Source organism: Mirounga angustirostris, unplaced genomic scaffold (assembly GCF_029215605.1).
Source record: "Mirounga angustirostris isolate CCGP_5_RB_7025 unplaced genomic scaffold, mMirAng1.0.hap1 SCAF_3, whole genome shotgun sequence".
NCBI lineage: Eukaryota > Metazoa > Chordata > Mammalia > Carnivora > Phocidae > Mirounga > Mirounga angustirostris.
The window spans coordinates 55,280,810-55,305,151 of NW_026991711.1; the positions used below are offsets into that span (position 1 = coordinate 55,280,810).

General features: G+C 48.4%; 1 protein-coding gene across 1 annotated transcript; it reads right to left on the bottom strand.

Annotated features, from left to right (window-relative positions):
* Window positions 1-2,318: 2,318 nt before the first annotated feature.
* On the bottom strand, window positions 2,319-22,760 carry ERICH6B (glutamate rich 6B). Its single transcript, XM_045868561.2, has 9 exons — window positions 22,635-22,760; window positions 19,601-19,737; window positions 18,105-18,166; window positions 14,471-14,485; window positions 13,141-13,283; window positions 7,647-7,732; window positions 7,322-7,474; window positions 4,961-5,186; window positions 2,319-2,534 (listed from the first exon to the last, which is right to left on the bottom strand). Exons 1-9 carry the CDS (start codon window positions 22,758-22,760, stop codon window positions 2,319-2,321), a joined length of 1,164 nt encoding a protein of 387 aa, XP_045724517.2.
* Between the last annotated feature and the right edge of the window lie 1,582 nt (window positions 22,761-24,342).

A 24,342-nucleotide genomic window follows, 5' to 3' on the forward strand; every position in this document is an offset into this window, starting at 1 on the left:
TAAAAAGGGGGACTGTGACTCAGAGACACACACGCAGGGAGAAGGCCTGGCGAGGTCTGCCTCAAGCCCAGGACCCACCAGAAGCGGCCGGGGCCCGGAACACACGCTCCCCTCGCGCCTCCAGAGGGAAGCCCTGGATCTCGGACCTCCAGGCTCCGGAAGCCTGACGGTAAGTTTCTGCTGTGGACGGCACCCAGTGTGGGGCCTCCAGCAAACGTACGAAGTGGGGGGGGGGTCTAGATTTGTGCAGTTCCTGGCCATCTGGTTGGCGGCTTTATTTCCTTCCCGGTCTGTGAGGTGATCGGCTTTCCCTTGTGAGAACAGTCCCTGATTCCTGTGTGATTCTGTCCAGTCTCTGGAGACCCTGGCACAGGGCCGCGGGTCCCAGGGGGCCTGGAACCCCGTGCCTCTATGTGAAATCTCTGGGCCTTTAAATGTCGGCAACAGAAGATTTTCAAACGGGGCTGACCAAACAGAACACCTCTGCGCAGCCGCCTGTTGACAGGCTCTGCGTGAGTGGAAGAACGATTTCGGGCCCGTGCAAGGAGGCCTCCCGGGAGGGGAGTGGGCCGATGGTCTGAGAGTCCGCTCAGGAAGCTCGGCGCGCAGTGCTTTATCGACGCTACTTTAACTCCCAGTGTGTAACCGTGGGAGGCGAGCTCCAGGATGGCCCTCCTGTGCCGGGGGAGGACACGGGCTCACCACGGTGCCCGGGTTTGCGCAGCGAGCACGCCGTGGTGCCAGGACCCCGAGCCAGGGCCGGCTGGTCCTTCAGTCCTAGACGAGACATGAGCGCTGGCTCTGAGCCACCCGCGAGCTTGGGGGGAACTTGTTTGTTGCTGGGACCAACCTGGAAGCTTCTGCTTCTCCTGGCGGGTAAGCAAAAAGGGCTTCTAGGCCCTCGGCACGAGTGCGGACCAAACAGGGCCTACTGAGACTCTGACGTGGGCTTGGGAGGGGGAGGCTGCTCTGGCGGTCGTCTGTGTCATTTAGGGCTCATCGCCTTGCGCCACAGGGACTGTTGTTCCAGCTGAGGGTACCGTCGGCCAGCAATGTGGCAAATAGTGGGCGTGACCACATCCGCCCCCCACTGCCCACCTCTGCCCACCTCCAGTGCTGCCTCAGCTGCTGGGCTGTCATGGCTCGGGGCCATGATGACGTCGGTGAAAGTTGCTGGCAGGCCCTGTGAGATCAGCAAGGGGGCAGGGCCGCGAAGGGGGTCTCTGGTGTCATTGTCGTGGCAGGGAATGGCCAGTTGCCAGGCTGGCTGGGAGGAAGGGGTTTCCTATCCTGGCTTGGTTTAGGCTGCAGTGGAGGTCATCCCGGAAAGTGGCCATGTCCCGGGATGTAGAAGAGGCACACTGTAGGGGGCTGCCCACCTCCTGAGTCCCCCTTTCCTAGAAACTCCCACCCATCCCTGTGCACGGGCATCAAGACATAACCCCACCCTCCCTACCACGTGGGGCTGGACCAAGAGTGGCCTCCTGATCAGGGACCTCTGGGGGCTTTTGAGAGAGATCGGGAGGCAGAGCCCCGTGAAGTGAGGTGCATAGACAACATGTCTTCAGGACAAGAAGACTGTCACAGAGATGAGGACGGAAGTCCTCTGGCTTCTGGGGGCTTCCCATGCTCTGATCCTTTTCTCAGACCCACTGCACCTTCCGTCCAGATGACTCATTCCCATTTTGCTTTACCTACTTGAATGAGTGACTGTTACCAGTGAGCAGAAGTGTCCCAGCTAGTGGAGGGGGTTTGAATGTGTGTCCCTTCAGGCTCCTGACCAGCTCCTGGGTTAGGGGACCTGCAGCAATCTGGCGTTGGTTCGCTGTCTGGGTCTCCTTCGGCCTTGGCAGGGGTGGCAGAAGGGTGTCTGTGACGATGTTAGGGTTAGTGAGAACCTCTGGGGATATCTAGACCCATTTGGCTGACAAGGAAACTGAGGCATAAAGCTACTTGCCCAGGGTCGCATAGCCAACAACGGGCAGAGGTACGCTTTGAGACCGGCTGTGTCCTGAATCAACCCAAGTACAGGAAGGCTGCAAAAGGACTGCATTCAAGTGACCGGTGGGGGCAGGCAGGACAGGGGTTGACGGGTATTGCCTACCGAGACAACCTGCTCCGTGCTGTCGGGTGAGGGTTTTTCTGTGCCCAGCCACAGATTCTTTTTTCAAACCAAGGAGCTGTGATAAGTCCCAAACGACAAATCAACTCTCAAGAGACATACATAGGGCTCTGGGGTTTTCCTTGGCGCTCCTGATAACTCTGCCGAGACAGTTCATGGTGGCTGGAGAAGGCCCTGGCACAATGTGGTGACTGCCCTACCCTTGGAAGTAAGAGTTCTCCTTGTGCTCCAGGTTGTCGGTTCGCAAGATCCTGGCAGCCTCTATGAAGTTTTCCAAATCAGGGATGGTCAGGAAATTCAGGATTCTACTCATTTTCCCCAGGAGGACCTGCATCTTCTGAGCTGTTGAACCAAATTCTACCTCCAGGATGGTCTTCTGCTTCATTTCACTCAGCACCTCCGGGGTTAGGAACTGTGGGAATTCACAGAAGGCTGGGTGAGGACAAATGCTGTCCAGACACCGTGCTTTCCACCCCAGGATTAGGCCCCTTGGACCAGGACCAGGTCTCCCCTGGAAACTCACTCCAGGGCAAATCTGTGCTCCTAGTCTTGTCACCAGCAATGCTTCCCTCATTTGGCCCGGGCCTGCGACCACACAGCTACAGAGACGTGGGCTGAGGCCACCCTCCAGCCTGACCCCAAACCAATGACCCCAACCAGCTCCTGGGCCCTTGTGTGGCCTGCCTTGCCAAGGCTGTGTCTTTCTAGGGGTGTCTGGCTCCTCCCCATGAATTCCCACCATGGGAGCAGGGTTGGGGAGACTGGAGCTCTACCACAGCCGGGAAACTGTCCACAGCGTCTGCCTGTCTGTCCCACTTCCAGCTCGGCCTCCCCTGGAGTGTGTCTGGGTTTTGCTGGGATGAGGCACTGCCCCAGGGAAGCCACCTCTAGGCCGACTTCTGCCTTGGTTTGTAGCCTACAGAGGCTGAGCAAAAGGTCTCCTGGAGGGAGAAATAATGAAGGATCATACCAGGATGTTCTATTTCGGTGAGGTATCCAGCTTATGAAATGCTCTCACCCAAGGATCTTATTTAAGCCTTACAACAAGGTGGTGTCCATTTCACAGACAATAATGGGCACAGAAAGTGCATGAGGTCGGCCTCGTGTCTCAGAGGAAGAGGAGGGCTAGTATGTTCTTCCTAGGGTGCCCTGGCTGCCCGGCCTCGGTGGACCTGCTGACTAGTCGGTCACATGTGTGCTATTTGCTTCGTTTGCCACCCCCCCTCCCCCTTGCACTGGCCCAGCTCCTGGGGCTGCCAGGCCTCCTGGGGTTTCTGCCTGTACCAGCCCTCACCTGCCCTTCCTGGCCACTGGCTTCCTTTCCTGGCCCCCTCCATCAGTGGGACCCCACTGTCACCCAAAGCCCAGGGGCCCAGGTCCTTGTACCCTCTCTACCCCCAGCTGCTCCCTTAGCTCGTCACTGCTGTGCGGGGGGTGACCAGCGGATGGTACCGTGTACGTACATGGCTCCTCTCTACTGGGTTGGCTGCTCTGGGAAACCCGGGGTAGGTAAGGAGGTTGGGACGTGATTATTCGGGATATAAAATGGCAGGCCTTGCCAGGCCAGGGGACCAGCTGTCCAGATCTGCTTGGAACTTTCCCAGTTTGAGCACTCAGAGTCCTGTGTCCCGGAAAACACCTCCGTCCTGGGCAAGCTAAACCTAGCACGTTCCCTACTCTCCTTTCCAGAATTTCATATGGTGTAATTTTGCCTGAGTCTGCTGTTTGGTTGCTTCCTCCATCAACCTACTTCTCTGCTCACCTCCCAGGAAACATGTCTGTCTGTCTGTCTGTCTCCCCAAGTGGCAGTCCTACTTTCAGAGACCTCGAATGTCTCTCTGGTGGGACTGTAAACAGAGCCTTCCGAGGAGCCAAAGCAGGAACAGGGTCTTGTGTGGGTCTCAGCGGGGGACCAAGGACTCCCTATTCCTCTCCTGAACTCTGGGCCTAGGGAAGGGTCTCAGGAGCCCACCTTCTTGCCCACTCACAGAACTCCCAGGTGCAGACTCCCCATTTGTAGGGGGTTGAAGAGAGGGTTTTTGCAGATGTAATTAAGTGAAGGATCTCAGGATGAGGTCATCCTGGACTTAGGGTGGGCCCTAAATCCGCTGTCTGGTGTCCTTATAAGAGAAAGGAGGGGGACACTGGACACACGGAGACACAGAGAAGACAGCTGCGTGAAGGTAGAAGGTCGGAGCGACGCTGCCACGAGCCAACGGACGCCTAGGGACCCCAGAAGCTGGGAGAGGCAAGGAAGGATTCTCCCCAGAGCCCTTTGGAGGGAGTGTGGCCCTGCTGACACCTGGAGTTCAGACTTCAAGCCTCCAGAGATGCGAGAGTTTCTGTTTAAGCCAGCCAGGTTGCGGTCATTAGTCATGGCAGCCCTAGGATGTGAACACATCTTTGCTACTTTCTTGCCCAGCCCAGGCAGAGCCCCCTGAACTTCCAGGTGCTCCTTTACTCGGAGATGAGTGTGTTGGGAGAGGAGAGAAGAGGACACCAACGGCAGGCCTGGGGACACAGATTTCCCCCTGGTTTCTGTCCCTGCCTACTGACAAGGCTGATGTGAGCATCAGGTGAGAAAACGTATGTTGACGTCTTTGCTTTTTTGGCCTGGCTTGCGGCTGGGCTCTTTGAAGCTGTTTCCTCAGCTCCACATCTCGAGGTGCTCGGGGTCTTGAGGTGCTCGGACGGTAAATGAATGCCTCTGTCAAGCGTCAGGTCAATGAAGGTGGCCGTGTCTCTCTCTGGGTAGCAGTGATGCAGAACATGGCCCAGAGAGAGGCCCGTGGCATGGCCCAGTGGGCACCTGCCTGGCAGAGGGAGTTGAGACCTTACCTTGTACTTGGTGCCCACGTTTAAGCAGATGTGTTTCTTTTGGTGGCTGAAGCAGAAAGCGATCTTATCCTGGCTCCTTATTTGTACCTTGATGTACCGGTTGATTTTCAAGGAGATGGACTGGAAAGGGGGCGCATGGACGTGGAGGCTCAGATCCCACCAGTTCCAGGCCTTCTGGTGTTTGCCTTTGGGGAAGTAGTAGCCCAGGTTTTGGCTCAGGCTCAACCTAGACCGAGAAAGGATCAGGCAAGCATGGGGCTTGGCCTGTGTGCAAAGGGCAGAGCCTTCCCTGGGGTGAATGCAGGCCTGCCGCCATCCCTGCCTCCTTCCCTTTCTCTTTCCTCCTGGCCTGGGTTCCCACCCCCGCTGACCTGCACAAACACCTGGGAAGCTTTTAAAGAACGTAGATCTCCAGGCCCCACACCAGACCGACAGAAGGGGAATCTGGAAGGTGGGGGTCAGCCCTTCCCCAGTCGGAGCATCATTCTTCCCCTTGGGTTTTTTTATTTTATTTTATTTTATTTTATTTATTTATTTGACAGAGAGAGACACAGCGAGAGAAGGAACACAAGCAGGGGGAGTGGGAGAGGGAGAAGCAGGCTTCCCGCAGAACAGGGAGCCTGATGTGGGGCTCGATCCCAGGACCCTGGGATCATGACCTGAGCCGAAGGCAGCCGCTTAAAGACTGAGCCACCCAGGCGCCCCTCCCCTTGGGTTTTGATGGGTTGAGATTCAGGGGTAAGATGGGGTATCTCTTGTATGCCTTATTTGAGAAATTTTTTTTAAGTGCTTTATTTTAGGCTAAGTCCAATGTCTTAAAACTTTTGGCCCTTAATTTTTTTAAAAGATTTATTTATTTATTTGAGAGCGAGAGAGCGCGCGCGCGTGCAAGCAGGAGGAGGGGCAAGGCAGAGGGAGAAGCAGACTCCCCGCCGAGCAGGGAGCCCGATGCGGGGCTCGATCCCAAGACCCTGGGATCATGACCTGAGCTGAAGGCAGATGCTTAACTGACTGAGCCACCCAGGTGCCTCTTTTGCCTGTAATTTTATGTATGACTCTGGGTAAGTCACTTATGTCCTCTAAGAAAATAAAAGTAGTTCCTAGATTTCCCTAAGTTCTTTTCTGGCCCTAAAAGTAAGTGCCATTATGGAGAAGAGGCCCCACAGAATGTAGCGATACTATTTGAGATAATTGGCTGAGTTTCTTGCCTCCACCGGCTACCTGGTGCTTCCTGCACCTTTCAGACATGTTTCTATACAAAAGGCCCTCAGGGCAGGGCAGATACCCCTGAGAACAAAGTTGTCAACAAGAAAATAGTGTTTTAAAAGCTCAAAGGAAAAAAATGAAAAACAAAACAAAACAAAACAAAAATTAAAGAAAAAACGAAAAACACAGAAAAATAATAAAACACAAAAAATATTTAAGAAAATATTCTTAAGGGGTGCTTGGGCGGCACAGTTGGTTAAGTGTCTGACTCTTGGTTTCAGGTGGTGGTCTCAGGGTTGTGGGATCAAGCCCCGCTGCTTAAGACTTGCTCTTCCTCTGTCCCAGCCAACCCTCCCCCACCACTCTCAAATAAACAAATCTTAAAAAAAAAAAAAGAAAGAAAGAAAATATTCTTAAAAACCAAGGCTGGCAGAATCAAAATATTTTTTTTGAATTAAAAGCATAAATCTGGTTTTGACAATCAAGAAGAAAGGAAGTATAAAGTTGATGCAAGATGGTAGGCATTTCCCACTCCATGACCACTTAGTAGGGAAGGGAAGGGGGAAATCTTGGGAAAAAAAAAAAAAAGGAATACTTACCCCCAAAAAGATGGAGAAAGATTTTGAAGTGGCCAGATTACCTTGATTTGGTAAGATGAAGTTTCCCACCATGGCCAGAAATGGGAACTGAAGAAGTAAGTTCAGCGATCACAAAATATTTAGAAGTTTGGTTTTTGCGCACAATACGTGTGTCTCCAAAGCCCTGACCACACCCTGCTCTCTGGGGCACCTGGGACAGAGGGGTACTGGGTTTTTCTCAGGTAATTCTCAACTTGACTCTCAGCAAGTGTAGAAAACATGGAGCCAAGAGAAGTGGTCACCGTGAGTCTCTGATTATTGCTCTTTCACCCTTGTGGAAGCAATGGCGACAAGGACAGAGTGCCTTCCCTGAGGTCAGGGACCTGCCTTGCTGCCACCATGATACCCATCTCTCCATGTGCAACAGGTGTGGGTCGGAGAAAGAAATTCACAAGCGAATGAGGGAGAGAGAGACCTAACCCAGTGAGGGAGGAGGGCTGTGCGGACTGCGGATCAACCCTTAACCACACTGCCTCTCCGTGGGGAAGGGTGTTTGGGACTCACGACCCAAACTTACCAGATTTCTCTGTTTTCATCATAGAAGGTGGCATGGCCAGAGTTGTTGATAAGGGCCTGGACACACCTTTCTTCACTGTCTTCCAGAATGATGTATGTGAACTCTCTCTGTTTTGTACTGAGGATGAGCATAGCCAGGTTTCCTGACGGGTAGCTAGAAGACAGTTAAGGCACACGCAGCTCCTTGGGGTCCCTGGGAAAGGCAGAGCCCTGCCGAGGATGCGGGCCTCAGGAACACCCACAGCCCAGCCCTGACCCACCCACTTTTGAGGCGCCGTATGTGTCAGTATGTGTCAATGTGAGCGTCCCTGGGCTTCAGTGGATACTGTATCTGGCCTGATCCATCAGGAAAGAGGATTTGGAAGACAGTCTCACTGGGGTAGAGAGTTAATTTAACATCATGGTGATGCACCTGGGAAGAAAAGACGAGCTTATTATAAAGAGTGCACAGGGGCTGATTGTCCCAATTCAGAGTATGGTGTCACGAGAGTGCTCGGGATGGGTTGACTCTCCGAATGCCCACACTGCCACTCCACCCATCACTACCACCACCTTGCTGAGGATTCGGGATAGGAAACCTCTCAGGGCCTCCTCAGTTTATTCATCTATATGCCCAGGAGCCAGAGAGGGATCACTCTGTGTGTGTGTACGTGCGCATGTATATTTTAAACTGTCATTGTCATTTCAATCCTCTAATGGTTATTGGTTGTTTTTCTTTCTTTTTTCTTTAGAAGATTTTATTTATCTGAGAGAGAGAGAGAACATGAATGGGGGAGGGGCAAAGGGACAAGCAGGCTCCCTGTTGAGGGGGGGACATGGGACTCGATCCCAGGACCCTGGGATCATACCTGAGCCAAAGTCAGACACTTAACCAACTGAGCCACCCAGGCGCCCAGGTTGTTGGTTGTTTTAGTTTTCTAGGGTTGCTGTAACAAAGTAACACCAATGGAGCACTTCAAAACTACAGAAATTTATTTTCTCATAGAGGTGGAGGCCAGAAATCTGAAATCAAGGTGTTGGTAGAGTCAGTTCTTTCTGGAGGCTCCGAGGAAGAATTTCTTATGTGCCTCTCTCCTGGGTTTTGGTGATGACCTGTGATCCTTGTTCCTTGGCCTGTCTATTCAGTGTCTACCTCCATCTTCATGTGCTGTCCTCCCTGGGTCTCTGTGTCTTCACATGGCCATCTTCTTGAAAGAATACCAGTCACACCGGATTAGGGGCCTGCCCTGCTTCAGCATAACCTCCTCTTAACTACATCCTTAAAGACCAATTTTCCAAAGAAGGGTCCGTTCTTAGGCACCAGGGCTTAGGACTTAAATATATCTTTTTAGGGGGATACAATTCAACCCATAACTTTGGCATTGTATTCAGGATTTTTAAAATCTCTTCTTGATTCAGTTTTAGTGAATTATATTTTTCTAGGACATTGTTCATTTTAGGTAAATTTTCAAATTTATTGTCCTAAAACTGTTGTCATATGGTGTTTTAAAAAAAACCAAAACCCTCTACTGCCTCTGTAGATATGACCTTGTCTTCATTTTTTTTTTTTTTTATTACGACTATCTTCTCTCTCTCTCTCTCTTTTTTTTCCTGGATAAACCTCACCTGAAGATTTGCTTTTTTAACGAGTCTTTTCAGAGAGTCAGCTTTTGGTTTGTTTATTCTATTTGTTTCCCATTGTATCAATTTTTAGTCTTATTATTATCATGTATATACTTCTACCTTCTGTAGATTTTCTATATGACTCTATTTTATTTTTCTAATTCCTCAAATTGAATATTGAGCTCATTGTTTTCATCTTTCTTCTTCTTAATCCTCCTCCTCTTTCTTAATATAAGCATTTAAAGCTATAGCATTGCTCTCAAAATATCATTTTAGCTGTTTCCCATGCATAGAGATGTTTACCTTTCATTCCATTCTAAATATTTTTGAATTTCCAATATGATCTCTTCTTTGACACACAAGTTATTTGCAAATGTGTTTTTAAATTTGCAAATGCACGAGTTGCTTTGGGTGATGTTATTATGACTAATTAAAACTCACTGGGGTAAGAGAGCATAGTCTATGTGATATCAGCTGTTGAGCCTTTGCTGAGACTTGTTTTGTGGCTCAGTATGTCATTGATTATTGGAGCTCTTTCACATGTGGCTATTTCCTTGTGAGGGACACACGTCCTTGGTCTTGTGTTCCCATCTGGGCATGAATACCCAAGCGCCTGGATTATCAGGATGAGCTGGTCTCCTTCTGGCCCTCCGCTCCCCAGCACACCGCCCCACCTCACCCACCCCCTGCTCACATGCTCGCTCTTCTGGTGTCTCGGTTTCTATCTCTTTCTGGTGTTGATTATGTCCCTCACTTTCTTACACACTCTGCTCTACATTTCTGATGCTTTTTACATGCCATCTACATTTCCCAGGTGTTTGCAGTAGGAAGGCTTTTTGGGTCATCTAGTGTCCCACATCGCTCTAAATGGGTCAGCAGTTCTCCAGCTATTATTTTTAACTGTGGAAGACCCCTTTGTTCAAGAAAGCTTACAGCAGAATGCTTAAATCTAAGACAATCAAAGAAAAAGATGCAGCCATCTGAGGAGCTGGGGCTGCGGGCTTCTCAGGGCATGCCTTGGAATGCCCAGGAATCTGGGCATCTGGGTAAAACCCACTTGAGGTGACAAAGGTCCGCAAACAGACTCCATCCCCACACCCAGCACTGTGCCGACCACTTTCTTCCACAGCACAAGGACCCTACAATGTAGGCACGGTCACTGGCCCCCCTGCAGATGAGGCTAAATGATGAACACCAAGTTGTCTAGTAGAGGAGAGTCAGAGGCCAGCCATCTGCCCCTCACCTGCAGGCTTGTCCGTGGAACACGCTGCCTCCAACCATTAAGCTCCTGGCTACTTCCCACATTCAGTCTGCACATCACTGCTTTTTTCTTCTTTAACCTAAAAAAGGGCTTTGTAAAGACATCCGGGGCTGGTTTGTTCCCGATGGCCTGGAAGGAGCTTCTAGCTATTACTCACGGGAGAGGATATTTGTATTTTAGGTCTTCTGTTCACACAGTCCATGAAAGCCCAACTTTCTCTGAGACGCTGTCTGCCGTCAAATTCAATTGTCATGGAATGACATTTTCCTGGCCATGAGGACCCCACAGGCAAAGCAAAATCTCTGACCTGGAGGTGGAGTTGTCACATTTTCCCTCACTGGGAATTATATAACAAATGGCTTATCTAAAAGCTGACATCTCATCACCATTCGTGTGGGGAAGCTGAAGATCTCTGAAGGCTTCCAACACCCTCACCATTCCACGTCTGGTACAATCTAGAGAGTCCCCTGGCTTTCCCTTGATTACTCCGTCTGCAGGAGTTCTGGCTGGTCCACTGACTTCGCTTCTTCATACAGGCCCAAGAGATGAAGGGATACTGAACTTTCCATTCCTTTCTGGAGGCTGAAAGAGTCATACCTTGGTTGACAGTGTTGGTTTCTGGTTCTCTCCTACTTTTGCCACAAGGTGAGGCCAGCCTCATCACTTTAGGATGTTTGGTTGCTTTTCCACTTAGTGCAAACTGTTTTCATTTTCCTCTGGACACACAGCAGAAATCCACTTCCGAGCTCTCTTGCATCTAGGAGGCGTCATGTGACTTCTCTTGGTTGATAGATTTAAGCCTAGACCACGACTTCACTTCCTGTCCATGCCACGGGACACAAAGGACTCCAAGATGGCAGAGACCCGTAATGAAAGAGCCCAGATTCCCAGGAGCCAGCCTCAAGGAGAGCCACTCAAGAGAGCTAGGAGACTCAAGTCAGATGTGACACGAGCAAGAAACATACATCTGGTTATTAAACCTCTTAGCTTTGGGAACTGTTTCGAGAGGAGGCTCTATGTCCATGTGACAGTCATTTTAAGATTTTTTAGGTCTCACTCTCTTCAACTGTAAAGTGTTGATAGCAATACCATACCCCATGAGATTGTTGGGAAAAGCTCAGCTTACATTACATGTAGAAGTGCTTTATCACTTGCATGGTTTTACACAAATGTGAGGTTACATTAGGCTTCTTGTGTTCTCCAATTTAGTAAATAGTTACGTAGCATTTACTCAGCTGCTCAGGCCAAAATTCTTAGACTCATCCTTTCATCTTCTCCTTCTCTCACATGTATTGAATTAAGAGAAAGCCTTTTTGATTCTTCCTTCAAAAAAATAGAGGTGGTGCTTTCCACCACCTCTGCTGCCCCGCCCTAGGTGAGAGGTGCTTTCCACCACCTCTGCTGCCCCGCCCTAGGTCATCTTTCACCTGAATTGATGCCCTGGCTCTCAGCTGAACTTCCTGTCTCCATTCTTGCCTCATTAAATCTATTCTCTGCACATAGCCAGAAAGGTTCTTCTAAAGCATAAATCAGATGATGTTCCTCCCCTGCTCCAGATCCTTGTGACTTCGTATCATCCTTTGGATAAAATCTAAAGTCTTACTAAGATTACCCACGAGGCTCTACCTGACCAGGGTATCTGAGCTCATTCCCTATCCATCTCTCACTTGCCCACAGCTGTCCTTGAGCTGTTTGCTCTGCCCCTCATTTCATTCATGCCTAGACTCAAAGGGCACTTCCCCATCTGCCCTATGGGTATGAGAGCAACTCTCCTCTCGGGCCAACAACTCACGAGCCCCTTATGCTGCTTTATCCATGGCTCCTAACAATACCTGACAGGGCACTCAACAGTTTGTTATACATTGGCTGTCTCCTTATCTGGAATATAAATTCCATGGGCACAGGGGCTTTGTTCACCCTTGTATCTCCAGCACCTAGAAGAGGCCCTGGGGCATAGTTGGTTCTTACTTCATGTATTCAGAAGGCATAAAGCCTATCTTCCTCATTCCCACTTCAGTGACTCTTTTTGAGCTTCAGACCTGATTGTTAGCTCACTCTGAATGACTCTAATACTTTGAGATGTTATCACTTATGTATAGTATCCAAATATTACAATATACATTTTTACAAACTTACCGTGTAAGTGTTTTTCTTTAAAAGGCTTTATTTTTTAGAGCAGGTCCCAGCAAAACTGAGCAGGAAGTACAGAGATTCCCATACATCTTTTTTCCCTACACCCATGCACAGACTCGCTCACTTCCTACACCTTGCACCACAGTGTCCATTATAGTCAATGAACCTACAATGGCACATCATTATTGCCCAGACTCCATAGGTTGCATTAGGGTCCCCTCTTGGTGTTTTATATTCTATGGGTTTGGAAAATGTATAATGGCATGTGTCTACCATTACTGTTTCATACAGAGTATTTTTACTGCCCTAAAATTCCTCCATGCTCTACCTATTCATCCCTCCTTTATATTGTTTTCATAGTTTTGTCTTATAGTTGGAATGACTCAAGGACTTACGTCATATAGTAGGAATCCTACAATATGTAGACTTCTCAGATTAGCCTCCTTGACTTAGTAATATGAATTTAAGTTTCCTCCATATCTTTCTATGGCTTGATAGCTCATTTCTTTTTAGCACTGAGTAATATTCCATTGTATGGATGTACCAGTTTATTTATCCATTCACCATGTGATCAATTTTTGATATAGATTTTAAATTTATTAGGGGATGGAACTATATATTGTATAGGAATCTCAATGAACCCTAGCAAAAGCCCCAGTTAATCTGCCCTTAACCCACACACTCAAGTGTGCCTCTCTATGTGGAACACATTTTTCTTGCTTGTATTCATGTTGTATATTCTGACAGCTCCCTGATGGTGTGTGTGTATGTCTCACCTGAGCAAAAACCCAGCACAAAAAACACCAACACACTGCCCTACCTACCTCAGTCTTGCTCTGTACCCAGTCTGTATCTATTTCTAATTTCTTCTTATGACGAACAACATGACGGGTTTTTTTGACTTCTGTCACAGACTCCTTGACTGGTGGTGGTTGATTCCATAAATGAAATGTAAAAGTAGATGTATCTGGGGCTGCTCCTGCAGTTCTGGGGTTGAGTAAGTCTGGTAGAGAAGAGAAAGAAAGTTTAGACCTATCTTTCTCAGGGCATCAAAGAGAGTGCGAGGGTTTGAGATATTGGCCATATTCCCCCAAGTAACAAAGGCTGCCCGGTAAGTAGAAAGAGCAAACCTTTGGAGAGAAATGTAGGCGGTGAATTTCCAGCTTTCTCATTTTCTGCATTCATTCATTCGACATATATTTATCAAGAGCCTACAATGTGCCAGCCCAGTGCTAGCTGCCAGACACCATGGTGAAGACCACCTAGGCCAGACTTGGGGATGCTGGGGGTGATCTACCAGCCATGTGCCAATAACCAGTGTGGCTGCTAACTCTGTTCGTTTAAAAAATAGGTGAAAGTGGGGAATCATTAAAAAAAAAAGGAAACATACTTTAAACATGTTATTTTAACTTAAAACATAAATGTGTATTAGCACACCATTTTAAAATGTAGGGCAAGATCTTTGTGGGTGGGTCTGACGATGGGCTGTCTGGTCACGTTCATAACTATAATTTTCAGTTTTGGTAGTTTCTAAATAGTCTGAATGCAGAATCATGGACTTAAAAAAAATCCTATCTATTCCCCAATCTTTAATGTTTGTTTTGTCTGCATTTATTTAAAGCAGTTTTTTTAGGGGAGGGGGGTGGGGGAATGGGTTAGCCCAGTGATGGGTATTAAGGAGGGCACGTATTGCATGGAGCACTGGGTGTTATACGAAAACGATGAGTCATGGAACACTACATCAAAAACTAATGATGTAATGTATGGTGATTAACATAACATAATAAAAATTAAAAGATAAATTTCTTTATAACTTGTTATATTAAAAAAATAAAGCCTTTTTTTTTCAAAAGCTATTTTCTTATTGAGTTTTTTTTAAAAACATTCAACTTAGTTTTCACAGCAACAAGTTTCCTTTTATCATCATTTCCATCCATTTTGATAATAGTTGAATTTTGGAACTAAATGAGGAGGGCAGCTGAGTAAAAATCCCTGCTCCCAGTGACTGCCCGCGGGCCTCAGACAAATAGCTGGAACAGAGGGGCCAGAACAGCTCGGTTCCCTTGGCAACTAACTGGGTCCAGGGGGAAATCAGTTAAGAGAGCTTACTCGGCCCACCACTGTTGGAGGAGGTCAATGGGAGCATGTGACCACTGGTTGACCTCTGACCTAGAGCCAGGTGATCAGAGGCTCCTCACCTGCTCCTCATCCTTGGAATGCACCTTCCGCCCCGCAGGCCCTTCCCACAGCTGGAGCCATTTTCAAGGACTCCGCCTTAAGAGAGCCGCGTGTAGTCGAGACCGTCTGGCCCACATGCTGGGACTGCACCCAGTGCAGGCCTCTAGGTAAACTTTCAAGACCTGGCGGGCGGATGTGGACATCTACTTGTCTCTCGGCTGCCCAAGATGAGCCTCGGAAGTAAGTTCTCTTGCTTATGGAGACGGCCACCTACTGGTCTGGAGAGGCCTTTCTGGAGTCTCTCCTTGCCCTCCAGGTTCTAATTTCACCCGGGGCCCTTGGCTGGGAGAGCTCGCAGGAAGGGACCCGAGCAGGCCTGGAGGCTGAGACAGCGGGGAGGGTAAGCTTCCAACAGGTGACGGGAATTCCCAGCATCAGCACGGTGCTGTCGAAGGCCACAGTGGGACCGGGTTAGAGGTGACCGGTGACTCCGGGGAGGCAGGCAGGGCATTCCCTTGTTCACTCATTTAGTAAAGATCTACTGTGTACCTGGGTGCCCAGAACTGTCCTCTGTATCGGGGATTGCTGTAGTCCCTGCTCTCCATTCTAGTAGAGGAGGTAGATGCTAAACAAGTGAACGGATATAGCTTACCATGCCGAATGGCTAGGAGTGCTTTGAAGGAAAGCTAAGCAGGGTGAGAAGGGTGGAAGATGTGTGTGTGTGTGCGTGTGTGTGCGTGCGTGTGTGTGCGTGTGCACTCTCATAAAGGGTAGCCAAGGAAACTATTTCTGAGAAGGTGACAGTAAAGCAGAGACCTGAATAAAGTGAGGGAGCAAGCCACAGGGATATTGGAGTGAAGAGTGCTCTGGGCAGAGGAACAGCAAGTACAAAGGCCCTGTGGTAGGGGATGCCTGGCCTATTCCATGAAGAACAAAAAAACCAGTGTGTCTGGAGGGGAAAAAGTGAGAACCTTCTAAGCCACATGAGGAAGGTGGGCATTTTCCGGGAGGCAATGGAGGGCCAATGAGGAGTATTAAAAAGATTATTTGGGAAACAATGCAAAGGAAGGACTGAGAGAGGAGAAGAAGGGAGTCAGGGAGACTAGGGAGAGCTCCTTCCAGGGGAGAGATGAAGGTGCCTGAGGTAGAGTCAGTGAGAAGGGGGGGCGGGCGGTGGGAGATGGGAAAAGGAGAATCTAGGACTATGGCATGTCTAAGGAACTAAAGAGGCCACCAACTAGAGCTCAGAGAGGAAGCTTTTCCTCAGGAATATGACGAGACAGAGGTGGCAGGGCAGGGTCATTTGGAGACCCGTGTAGGACTGTGAGGAGCACCGTCCTGCTCCAGGGCTTGCTTTTATGACTGATAACGATTTGTCAGAGGGAAAGAGCTGACGGGAGCGCAGCCACAGTTCCTGAGTGTCCATTAGAAATTAATAGAAGACATTTCTGAAGAGGTAAAGATAAAAGAGGACATTTATATGCTCATTTTGTTTCCCTGTCAGAAAGCTAAAATCATGGACACCCTGGTCTGTGCTGTACATCGAGCTCTGCCATTATGAGGGCGAGGCTTAGGCCACCTTTCTGAGCCTCGGTTTCCTTAAAATGGGATTATGCTGTCTACACAGACCTATGGAGTTACTGTGAATAATGCCCGCACGGTGCCGGCCACCGGGAGAGGGTCCATAGATCTGTAGCCTTCACGCGGGGAGCTTTGAATTGTGACGGCTCATGATTCAGGCTGTGTAGTGTTCTCTCACCTCTTTTCCCAGATGAGATGGTTCTGAACAGGAAGGGCTACCTAATTTGAGAGGCCCTGTTGCAAAATGAAAATGCAGGGGTCCTTGTTCTAAAATTATCAAGAATTTCAAGCCAGTGACAGCAGCAGGGCATTAAGCCAAGCACAGGGCCTCTCTAAGTATAGAGCCCCGAGTGACTGATCATAGGTCCCACACCCATGCAGCCAGCCTGGGCTCGGAAAGCGGAGTGTGCAGAGACATGGGTCTGTGTGCCTGGAATGGGGAATGGTCTGCGTATCGGAAGTAAATGAGTTTGTATCTCAAAAGAGGCTGGGAGATTTCTTTGGGACTGGTAACAACCAGGACGTGGAGGGGTTGCCTTTTATCTATTTGAAATGTTGCTTTTTTTGTATAAAAAAGGTCAAACCTTCGAGGCTTCAGTTGTCCAGAGGAGCAGGGAGTTCGCAAGGGTGGGGGTGTGGCACTATGGGAATCCGGCCATTATCAAATCTCATTTTCCAATTGGAAGTCATACCCTGGCCATGTGACAGCAGAGTATCCTGGTAGGCCTTAATTTCCCAAAGGAGAAAAAAATCATGCATGCCTACACCCATCAAACAAAACAAAACAAAACAAAACACTTATTGAGTGCCTACTGGGTGCTTTGCTTGAGGTGCCAAGGGATGAAAGACACAGGTGTCTACAGCCCAGAGGGAACAGAACTATGAGCAGTAGACAAATACAGCATCACAAGTGGAAGAGATGTTTGTTGTGTTTTGGCAGCTGAGCATCTGAACCCCCCTCCTTGTTTTGGGGGCACCCCACTGTGTGAGTATTGGTGGAAGGCAGGGCCTTCCCACTATGGAAACTGAAGGTAGCCATTCCTTCTTCTCCTTGCCTCCTAACTCCAGTGAGGACACGAGACCTAGGCTTAGAAGGCCCCCACTTTCTCTTCTCCAGACCCACTGGCCTTTTGTTGTTCATTGAACATGCCAAGGGGATGAGCACCAGGTTTGGCCTGAGAGGTCTTGGGCAGAATGTGGCTTGTGCCCACACAATGGCTAGATGATCTCAGGTAAGTCTCCTTGCCTCCCTGAGCCTTCGCTTCTTTATCCTGCTTCACATGGTTAGGAAGATCCGTTTGAATCAGAGAGAGTATGTTTGAGTAGCTAGTCCACACCAGTTACTCCCGAAGAGTGAGGTCAGGGGCATGAATCAGTACTGGGGGACTGGAACATGATCTTAGGAAGGAATCTGAGGCTCCGTGAGAAAAAGCACCAGGACTGGTTAGCTATGTCTGCCGTGGGTATTCTCGCCATTTCTATGTTAGTTGGATTTAGTCATCTGAAAGATATGTGGTGGCTTTGAGTTTCTGAATGAATTAGCCTCATGGCTTAGGCTCGTGGTCCAAGTTTTCCACAATTAGACTTAAAAACACTGGCAACCTCCATGATTGGCAAATCTTAACAGCTGGACCTCAGATGTCTTCCGTGTCTGGTAAAGGGGCTAATTCTTCCCCAAACTGTGTGTTAAGAATCTAGATAGCCCCTCAAATCTAGGTTAGATGCCTTCCTATGGGGCTCCATAGCCTCCTCTTCCTACTATAGCACTTAACCCTTGTGTATGTGCATCCCCTTGCTTTCTTATCTATCCTCACCCACACCCCCCCAAAAAGGATAAGGTGGCCCCAGGCTGTGTCCATCTTGCTTGATATTTTATCCCTGGCAGCTAGGACCTTGCTAACCCAGCAGGTGTGCAAGCTAGGCAAGGAGCATTTCTGCCTCCTTTAGGGTACATGGCAGAAGGTGAGAGGCAGCCAGATGCCCACAGGAGAGCCGATCACGGGATGGAAAATGGGAAAGCGGTCCTTACTTTCACGTTTCTTCATAATCCAGAGGATCGTTGTCTTGTATTTTTCAAAGTTTTTCTTCAACCTAAAAGGAATGTGAATTACCTTTAAAAGCTGGGACTAAATTCATGTGTACACGTCATGCTACACAGTGTATACAATGCTGGAGCCTGCTGGGTGTTTCTCATAGTTGAAAAATCAGGCCCATTGCTCTGCTTTTGGACTCTGTTTTTCTTCCAGTCAGTACTCAGGAATAAAGGGACAGCACATGGTATTCACTCAGTGCTTGCCTCCTGGACTCTAAGCTGACTCCCAAACCCTTCAAAATGAATTCAACAAGGGTCATCTCGGGAGCTAGACAGGGCTGGGAGGTCCAAATGCAAGCCTGGGTCTATGAGTTAAGCTTGCGCCGTTTGATCTTTCAATGGCTTGTACATATCCCAGTGAAGGTTACATTTGGAAATAGCTGGGAGGAATAGCATTGGACAGTCACTCGAGAACCCTTTGCATGTAGTGGAAACATTTCAAATAATCTTATTCAAAATGACTTATCATGAAAGCCACACTGAGGCACAGCTCTTCAAAATGATCAAGCCCTTACCCCCCCCCCCCCTTGAATGTCAATATACAAAGCAAGTCATCTTGGGACTTCAATGGCTTGGGCTGTTTTACTTCCAAATAAGGGTGGTCTCCAGCATGCTTCCTGGTTCTCAGATCACAGCTCCTTTGAAAGGGAATGTGCTGGAAGGAGTGAGCTTCCCAGGCTTAACTGGATCTGAGAAGAAGGCTTTTGACAGGACAGATTTTAAAGTTCTCAGTTCTGCATTAGACGTACAGGAGGCCTGAATGTGCACCTTGCTTGCTAAGGTTTCCGGTAGTTGGATAAAAGAAAATCAAGTTTCCACGCACCACAGACTGGATGTACAAACGGAGTTCAGGAGCATTTTGTGACCTGGGACCATGACAACTAGAAAGACTTGGTGCCAGCAAGTCTGCAATAACCTTATTGTTCCCCACTCCAGTTGGGGATTCTGGCCATGACCCCCAGTTCGGTGCAGCGCATGGTTTTTCCCACTCTGGGGAGCATGGAAGAGCATTAGCTAACCTATGATGAAGCTAGGAATTTCTTGTCAGATGGCTAGGACCTTGATCCCCCATTGTCCCCTCTCCTACAAGGCCAGGGCTCTGAGCCTTGCTCCCCAGACTTCTGTATAATCTCATGGTCCCTCCAAGACTTTTCTTGCCCTGGATTTCCAACCTCTGTCACTGTCAGCCTTTGATACTATCCCGAACCTCCCATGCTTGTAGATTTCCTTGCTCTTGACTTTTGGCAGCCAGATCATTCTGTTCACCTGCCCACTGAGCTTGCGCTTGCTCTTGTACCTGCTCTTTTGACTCAGACCCGCCTGGCCCTGGCCTTGCTCTTTTCTCTGTGATGGCCCAATTTAGACTTCCCCTGCTGTTACTGCTAGCCTGCCTGAACCCACTGACCAATAGCTTGATCTCTCCTGTCACTTACATAATTCCCAGTTTCCTTCTGGTTTCACTCTCCAGAATTCCGGTCATGGGGACGTCAATATCCTCTTCCTGTTCTTTGCGGGCCGCCATTTCTTTGAGCATGGTCCTAAACACTGCCTGATAGGAGCTGCCGAGAAGCTACAAAAGGAACAGAATGAAACACCCAGAAAAGGGGACTTAACGGCTTACCACTGAAGCACTTTTCTGACTCCCAAAGGTGCCAGGTGACATTTCACCATGCTATTAGAAAAACACAAACAGGGCGCCTGGGTGGCTCAGTTGGTTAAGCGACTGCCTTCGGCTCAGGTCATGATCCTGGAGTCCCGGGATCGAGTCCCGCATCGGGCTCCCTGCTCAGCAGGGAGTCTGCTTCTCCCTTTGACCCTCTTCCCTCTCGTGCTCTCTCTCATTCTCTCTTTCTCAAGTAAATAAATAAAATCTTTAAAAAAAAAAAAAAGAAAAACACAAACAGTGGGAACAGTAGTGTGGCTAGCAAGATTTGTTTTAAAGAATATTTCCATTATCCTCATACTCCTCACTCCCTAGTTCGCTCCAGGTTTGTTTGTTTAACAGCCGTATGCCAACAAATCTTTTCAGAGCATGAAACTACCCTTTTTCCAAATGTGGAGATGGTTATAGAGCATAAAGACGCTTCCACGATTTACGAGCACACCAGGCTTTCTGAGTTGCAGGAAAGGCCTGGCAGGAATGGTTGCTTATTTAGTGAAGGATGGCAGTCTTCAGGAAGGCGGGGTAGCACCTAATATGATATAAAAGTGGACAATTCTGTATTTAGAGATTCTTCCAAAGTAATCATGTTGCAAGCTGCCTTTTGATTTTGTAAGTTGGAGCATTCTATCCTAAGTCTGTGAAGCTAATAACCACGACTGACTCATAGATGGGTCCTCACGGAAGTTTCTTTTCTGGATCCCTTTTGACAGAAGGTGAAATTTGGCTTGCTGTCGAAGAAAACCATGGCACTTTCATGTTGCCCTGCTCACCTACAAGTTGAGGTTGTTATGGTGGTTGGTCAACACCTGATCATGTATAGCATGCCATTAACGTATTAGCCTCCTATAGTAAGTGGAAGGCTGACATATCCAAAGTTGCGTGTGGGCTGGGACAAATATAAGAATGTAGCTTGTGGTTGGCCAGATTTTCTAGGTTGGGGGACAAGCTGGGGTGCCCCTGTCTGGCTTGCCCAATTCCCAGCCTCTGCATACCCCTGTCCCATTGCTGGTGCTAATTAAACGAGCAGGCTATTACAGGAGGTGGCTCTGATGTGGTGGGGCTTAGGTGAGCAAACCAGAATCTTAGCCTATATGAGATGTCTCAACGTTATGCATCGAAAACTAAGGACAACCGATCACAAACAGCCAATTAGGTGTTAAGCGGTGGCCAATCAAAAATGTCCTTGCTCTGCTTCTGCCTCTTCTTTATAGAAGCCTCTCCCCAGCTCCAGCCAGTGGAGTGCTCCTGTCACATGGAGCCCTCCCAGTGCGCTGGGCGCAACCACACGGGCGAGGTCTCCCTTCTGCCTGTGACCGCAGCTCCGTCCGGCTGCCACGGAGAACCTCAGCTGACGGGTGTGCTGACGGGTTCTGAATAATTCAGGTTTCTAATTAAAACAATTCCTTGAGATTTCAGCTCTTGCTGAAAAATCTTCCTAAAATGCCTGAGCTTACTTTCCTGTCTTAGTAAGTCCAATGAGGTGAATTTGAGTTCCAGAAATTGTGTTTTCTCCCTTTAATGTGGTTTTTCAGTATTTGAAAACCAATTCTCATTAATATAATGTATACAGAAGCAAGTGTGGACAGCAAGAAATTTAGGGCTAAATATGAACTGAGACCAGAAAATTTCCCAATTAAATAATTAAAAAAGAACCCAAACTAGGTTTTTTTTTTTTCCACTTTTTCTATTGTAAATTTAGAAAAATATATCTGCTTAATTTTGAGTTCTGGGGACACAAGATTTCACTCTTGTGATTGTAGTTAGTACCTGGAATCCTGAAAAAGTTTCTTAGCCATAACGGAAAGGATGCATACTAATGTTTTCACCCACATCAACATGCACTGTAAGTCTTAGAAGTAAGTTGACACAGGAAGTTAGAGGCACCAGGCTGTACCAGCCAGTAAAATATTCATGCAGGAAAGACAACGTAGCAAACTGCAGAGGTAAAGCTTACTCAAACTATTATGACTTCCCATCTTCTGTCTGGTTACGGGCTCCAGCCAGGGAAAGGACGTCCCTTGATGCTCGGGGCTGGTTCTGCGCCCCTCTGCAGGTGGTGGCAGCAGGCAACAGATCTGGGGAGGGTCATCTGCCACTGGTTGCCGTGGTGTTTGCTTGCGTGGCAGAGGCTGATGTCTATGGTGTCTGTCTTGCCAGGCTGCCCCGTTCTTGGTTTCCTGGTCAGAGACAGCAGGTGTTTCTTGAGGCTTTTGTTGTCTGTGCCTGTTGGGGTTTCTGAGTTGCTGTCTTTCAACACTTCATCGCCAGGAATAGATGAAGCAGAACGAAAACTCAGGGAACTCACCGCCATGACATTCCTTGGGTCCTGCGTTTCCTAGCCAGTCTCACTTCTGTCCACCTTTCAGAAGCTTCTTCTGTTTGTTTTATAGATGACGTCTAGGGTTTTAAGCTGTGCTAAGTGGGAAAAGTACATCTCCATCTTTCTGGAATTGAACTTCATTTTTCTTGAAGGTTTCTACAAAGACTGATTTGCCTTGATATCTAGATAAATGAAATGTTTTGTTTTGTGCTCTGCCGCCTTTAAAAGTGATCTGGAGGGTGTTTATATTACCAGCAGGACTCTGAAAGTAGGGCCGTGGAATGCTACATTTGGTTTTCTTCTGACCCACTTTGATGTAATATGTGTCATTCATACCTACTTCTGTTTTAAGAAAAGCTCTCTTGGGCTGTGAGAACAATGGAGTGAAGCTAGGAATCCCTGCGCTCTAGAGGCAGTTCCTGCCTGGCCTCGGGCCACCCTGCTCCAACATCTGGAGGAAGGTGGTCTTGAGTTTTTTACTTACCTTGTCATCTATGTTCTCAGCTTCCAGTGAGTCAATGGGCTCATTTAATAAATCGTTCCAAAAGTTCTCTTTGGTAACAAAATCCAAGACTTTTGATTTTGGAAGGCACAGCAGAAGGAAAGGCATTTGGAAAAAGAACCATAACAAGGAACAGACAAAAACAAAACCAAAAGGAAACAGAGTTATGGCATTTATCCTTGCCTGTTTAAATAAAAAGGCATGCATCATTGTTAAGACTTGAAGTAAATTCACCAAATTACCCAAAATTCAACTTGGGGATATTAATAAAATAGGAATCAAAGGGTCAGTTTCAGTGGCTGACTTGAGAAAGTATGTGTTCCTGATGGATGGCAAAGGTTTACCTGACAAAGTGACATCTGAGTGGGTCCCGAATGAAGGAAATGAGCAAGCAGGCAGATAACTGGGAAAGAACATTCCTGGCAGGAGGCTAGGAGGTGCAAAGGCCCAGCGGTGACAGTGGGTGGGAGTGCGGTTGACATAATTGACAAACTGTAAGAGGCACAATATGTCTGGAGAGGAGTGAGCGTGGAGGGTAGCAGGAGCAGAAATGGGGTGGGGTACAGGATCAGCTCACAGAGGACCTTGCAGGCTGTGGGAAGGATTTTAGTTTTATTATGGGCGACATCTATTCCAAGTGTGATTTTTCTCTTGGAAATCCTGAGAAATATTCCTATCTCTTGCCAGTTTTGTAAAAAAATTGCCGATTTCTACACTTGCATATGGTTCATAATTGCGAATTAAAGCACGTGAGATGTATTCTCAAGCCAGTAAGCTCATAAAAAGTCCTCCAGAGAGCAAATGCCTTTGTTCTCAAGGTCAGCTACAGCCTGCTGACTCTGGGCTAGGAGAGGGGCTTAGAGCCTCCAGTGTTGATGGGCTGCAAATTGAATCAAGGAATTGATCATTACAACTTGGGCCCCATCTCCTGCTCCCGGGAAGCTGTGGCTCTTGAGGCGGGAGCTCAGAGGACTGGCTCTCACAGAGTCATTGGGCCCCTGGGGAAATGAGAGCAGCCCCTTTAAGCTGGCCCATCCAGACAGCCCTGAAAATCCACCAGGTCGGTGCAGGGCTGACTTAGTCTGGCTGATTTTGTGTCTCTAGGACACCTTTGGAGGTGGAGAAGCGACATTCTTCGTGATCTCTGTACACGTGAACTTCGCACTCCTTCCCAATTTTGGTTCAGTGATAGAAACTCTGTTGGGATAGAGAATGCTACTCGGCTGGATCTGCCTACCGACACCGGGCTCTGGGGCCTTTCCGCCTGCACACCCCCTACCCCAGCTTTGGTTCGTTTCTGACAGAAACCTGACATATCTGTGATAGACCCTGTGCTGAGAGGACTTTCTAGCAATTCATTCTGTTAGTTCTTGCACGCACCCTGGGGTCCTCAGGACTGGCAAGGCACCGGGGCCTTTCAGCTCGATTCCAAAAACACTGTTTGTCCCCAGACTGCCTGCCTGCCACGGAAACAGTGGAGAAAAGTTTTGAAAAGATGTTCAGGAAAACCTGATAAGAATCCACGGGAATTCCAGCAAGCTCTGAGGAGGACGGTCCTTTTGGGTGTCACTGGGGAGGAGAGGGGAAGGAACTGGGAGAACAGGTCGGGACAGACTGAGGGGCAGCACCTCCCACATAAGATTCTTTGAGTAAGTGCCTGCCCTACCTTGAGGACAAGAGTCTGGCTCTG

Bases quoted from the DNA above. Each gene is read 5' to 3' on its own strand.
- ERICH6B (XM_045868561.2), bottom strand. From the start codon at position 22,760: ATGCCTTTCCTTCTGCTGTGCCTTCCAAAATCAAAAGTCTTGGATTTT. The intron at 7,733-13,140 runs GTAGGTAGGGCA...TTTTCTTCCCAG, and splicing joins GGGTACAGAGCAAGACTGAG to GTGCATCACCATGATGTTAA. The intron at 2,535-4,960 runs GTAAGGTCTCAA...GAATTCCCACAG, and splicing joins ACGTGGGCACCAAGTACAAG to TTCCTAACCCCGGAGGTGCT.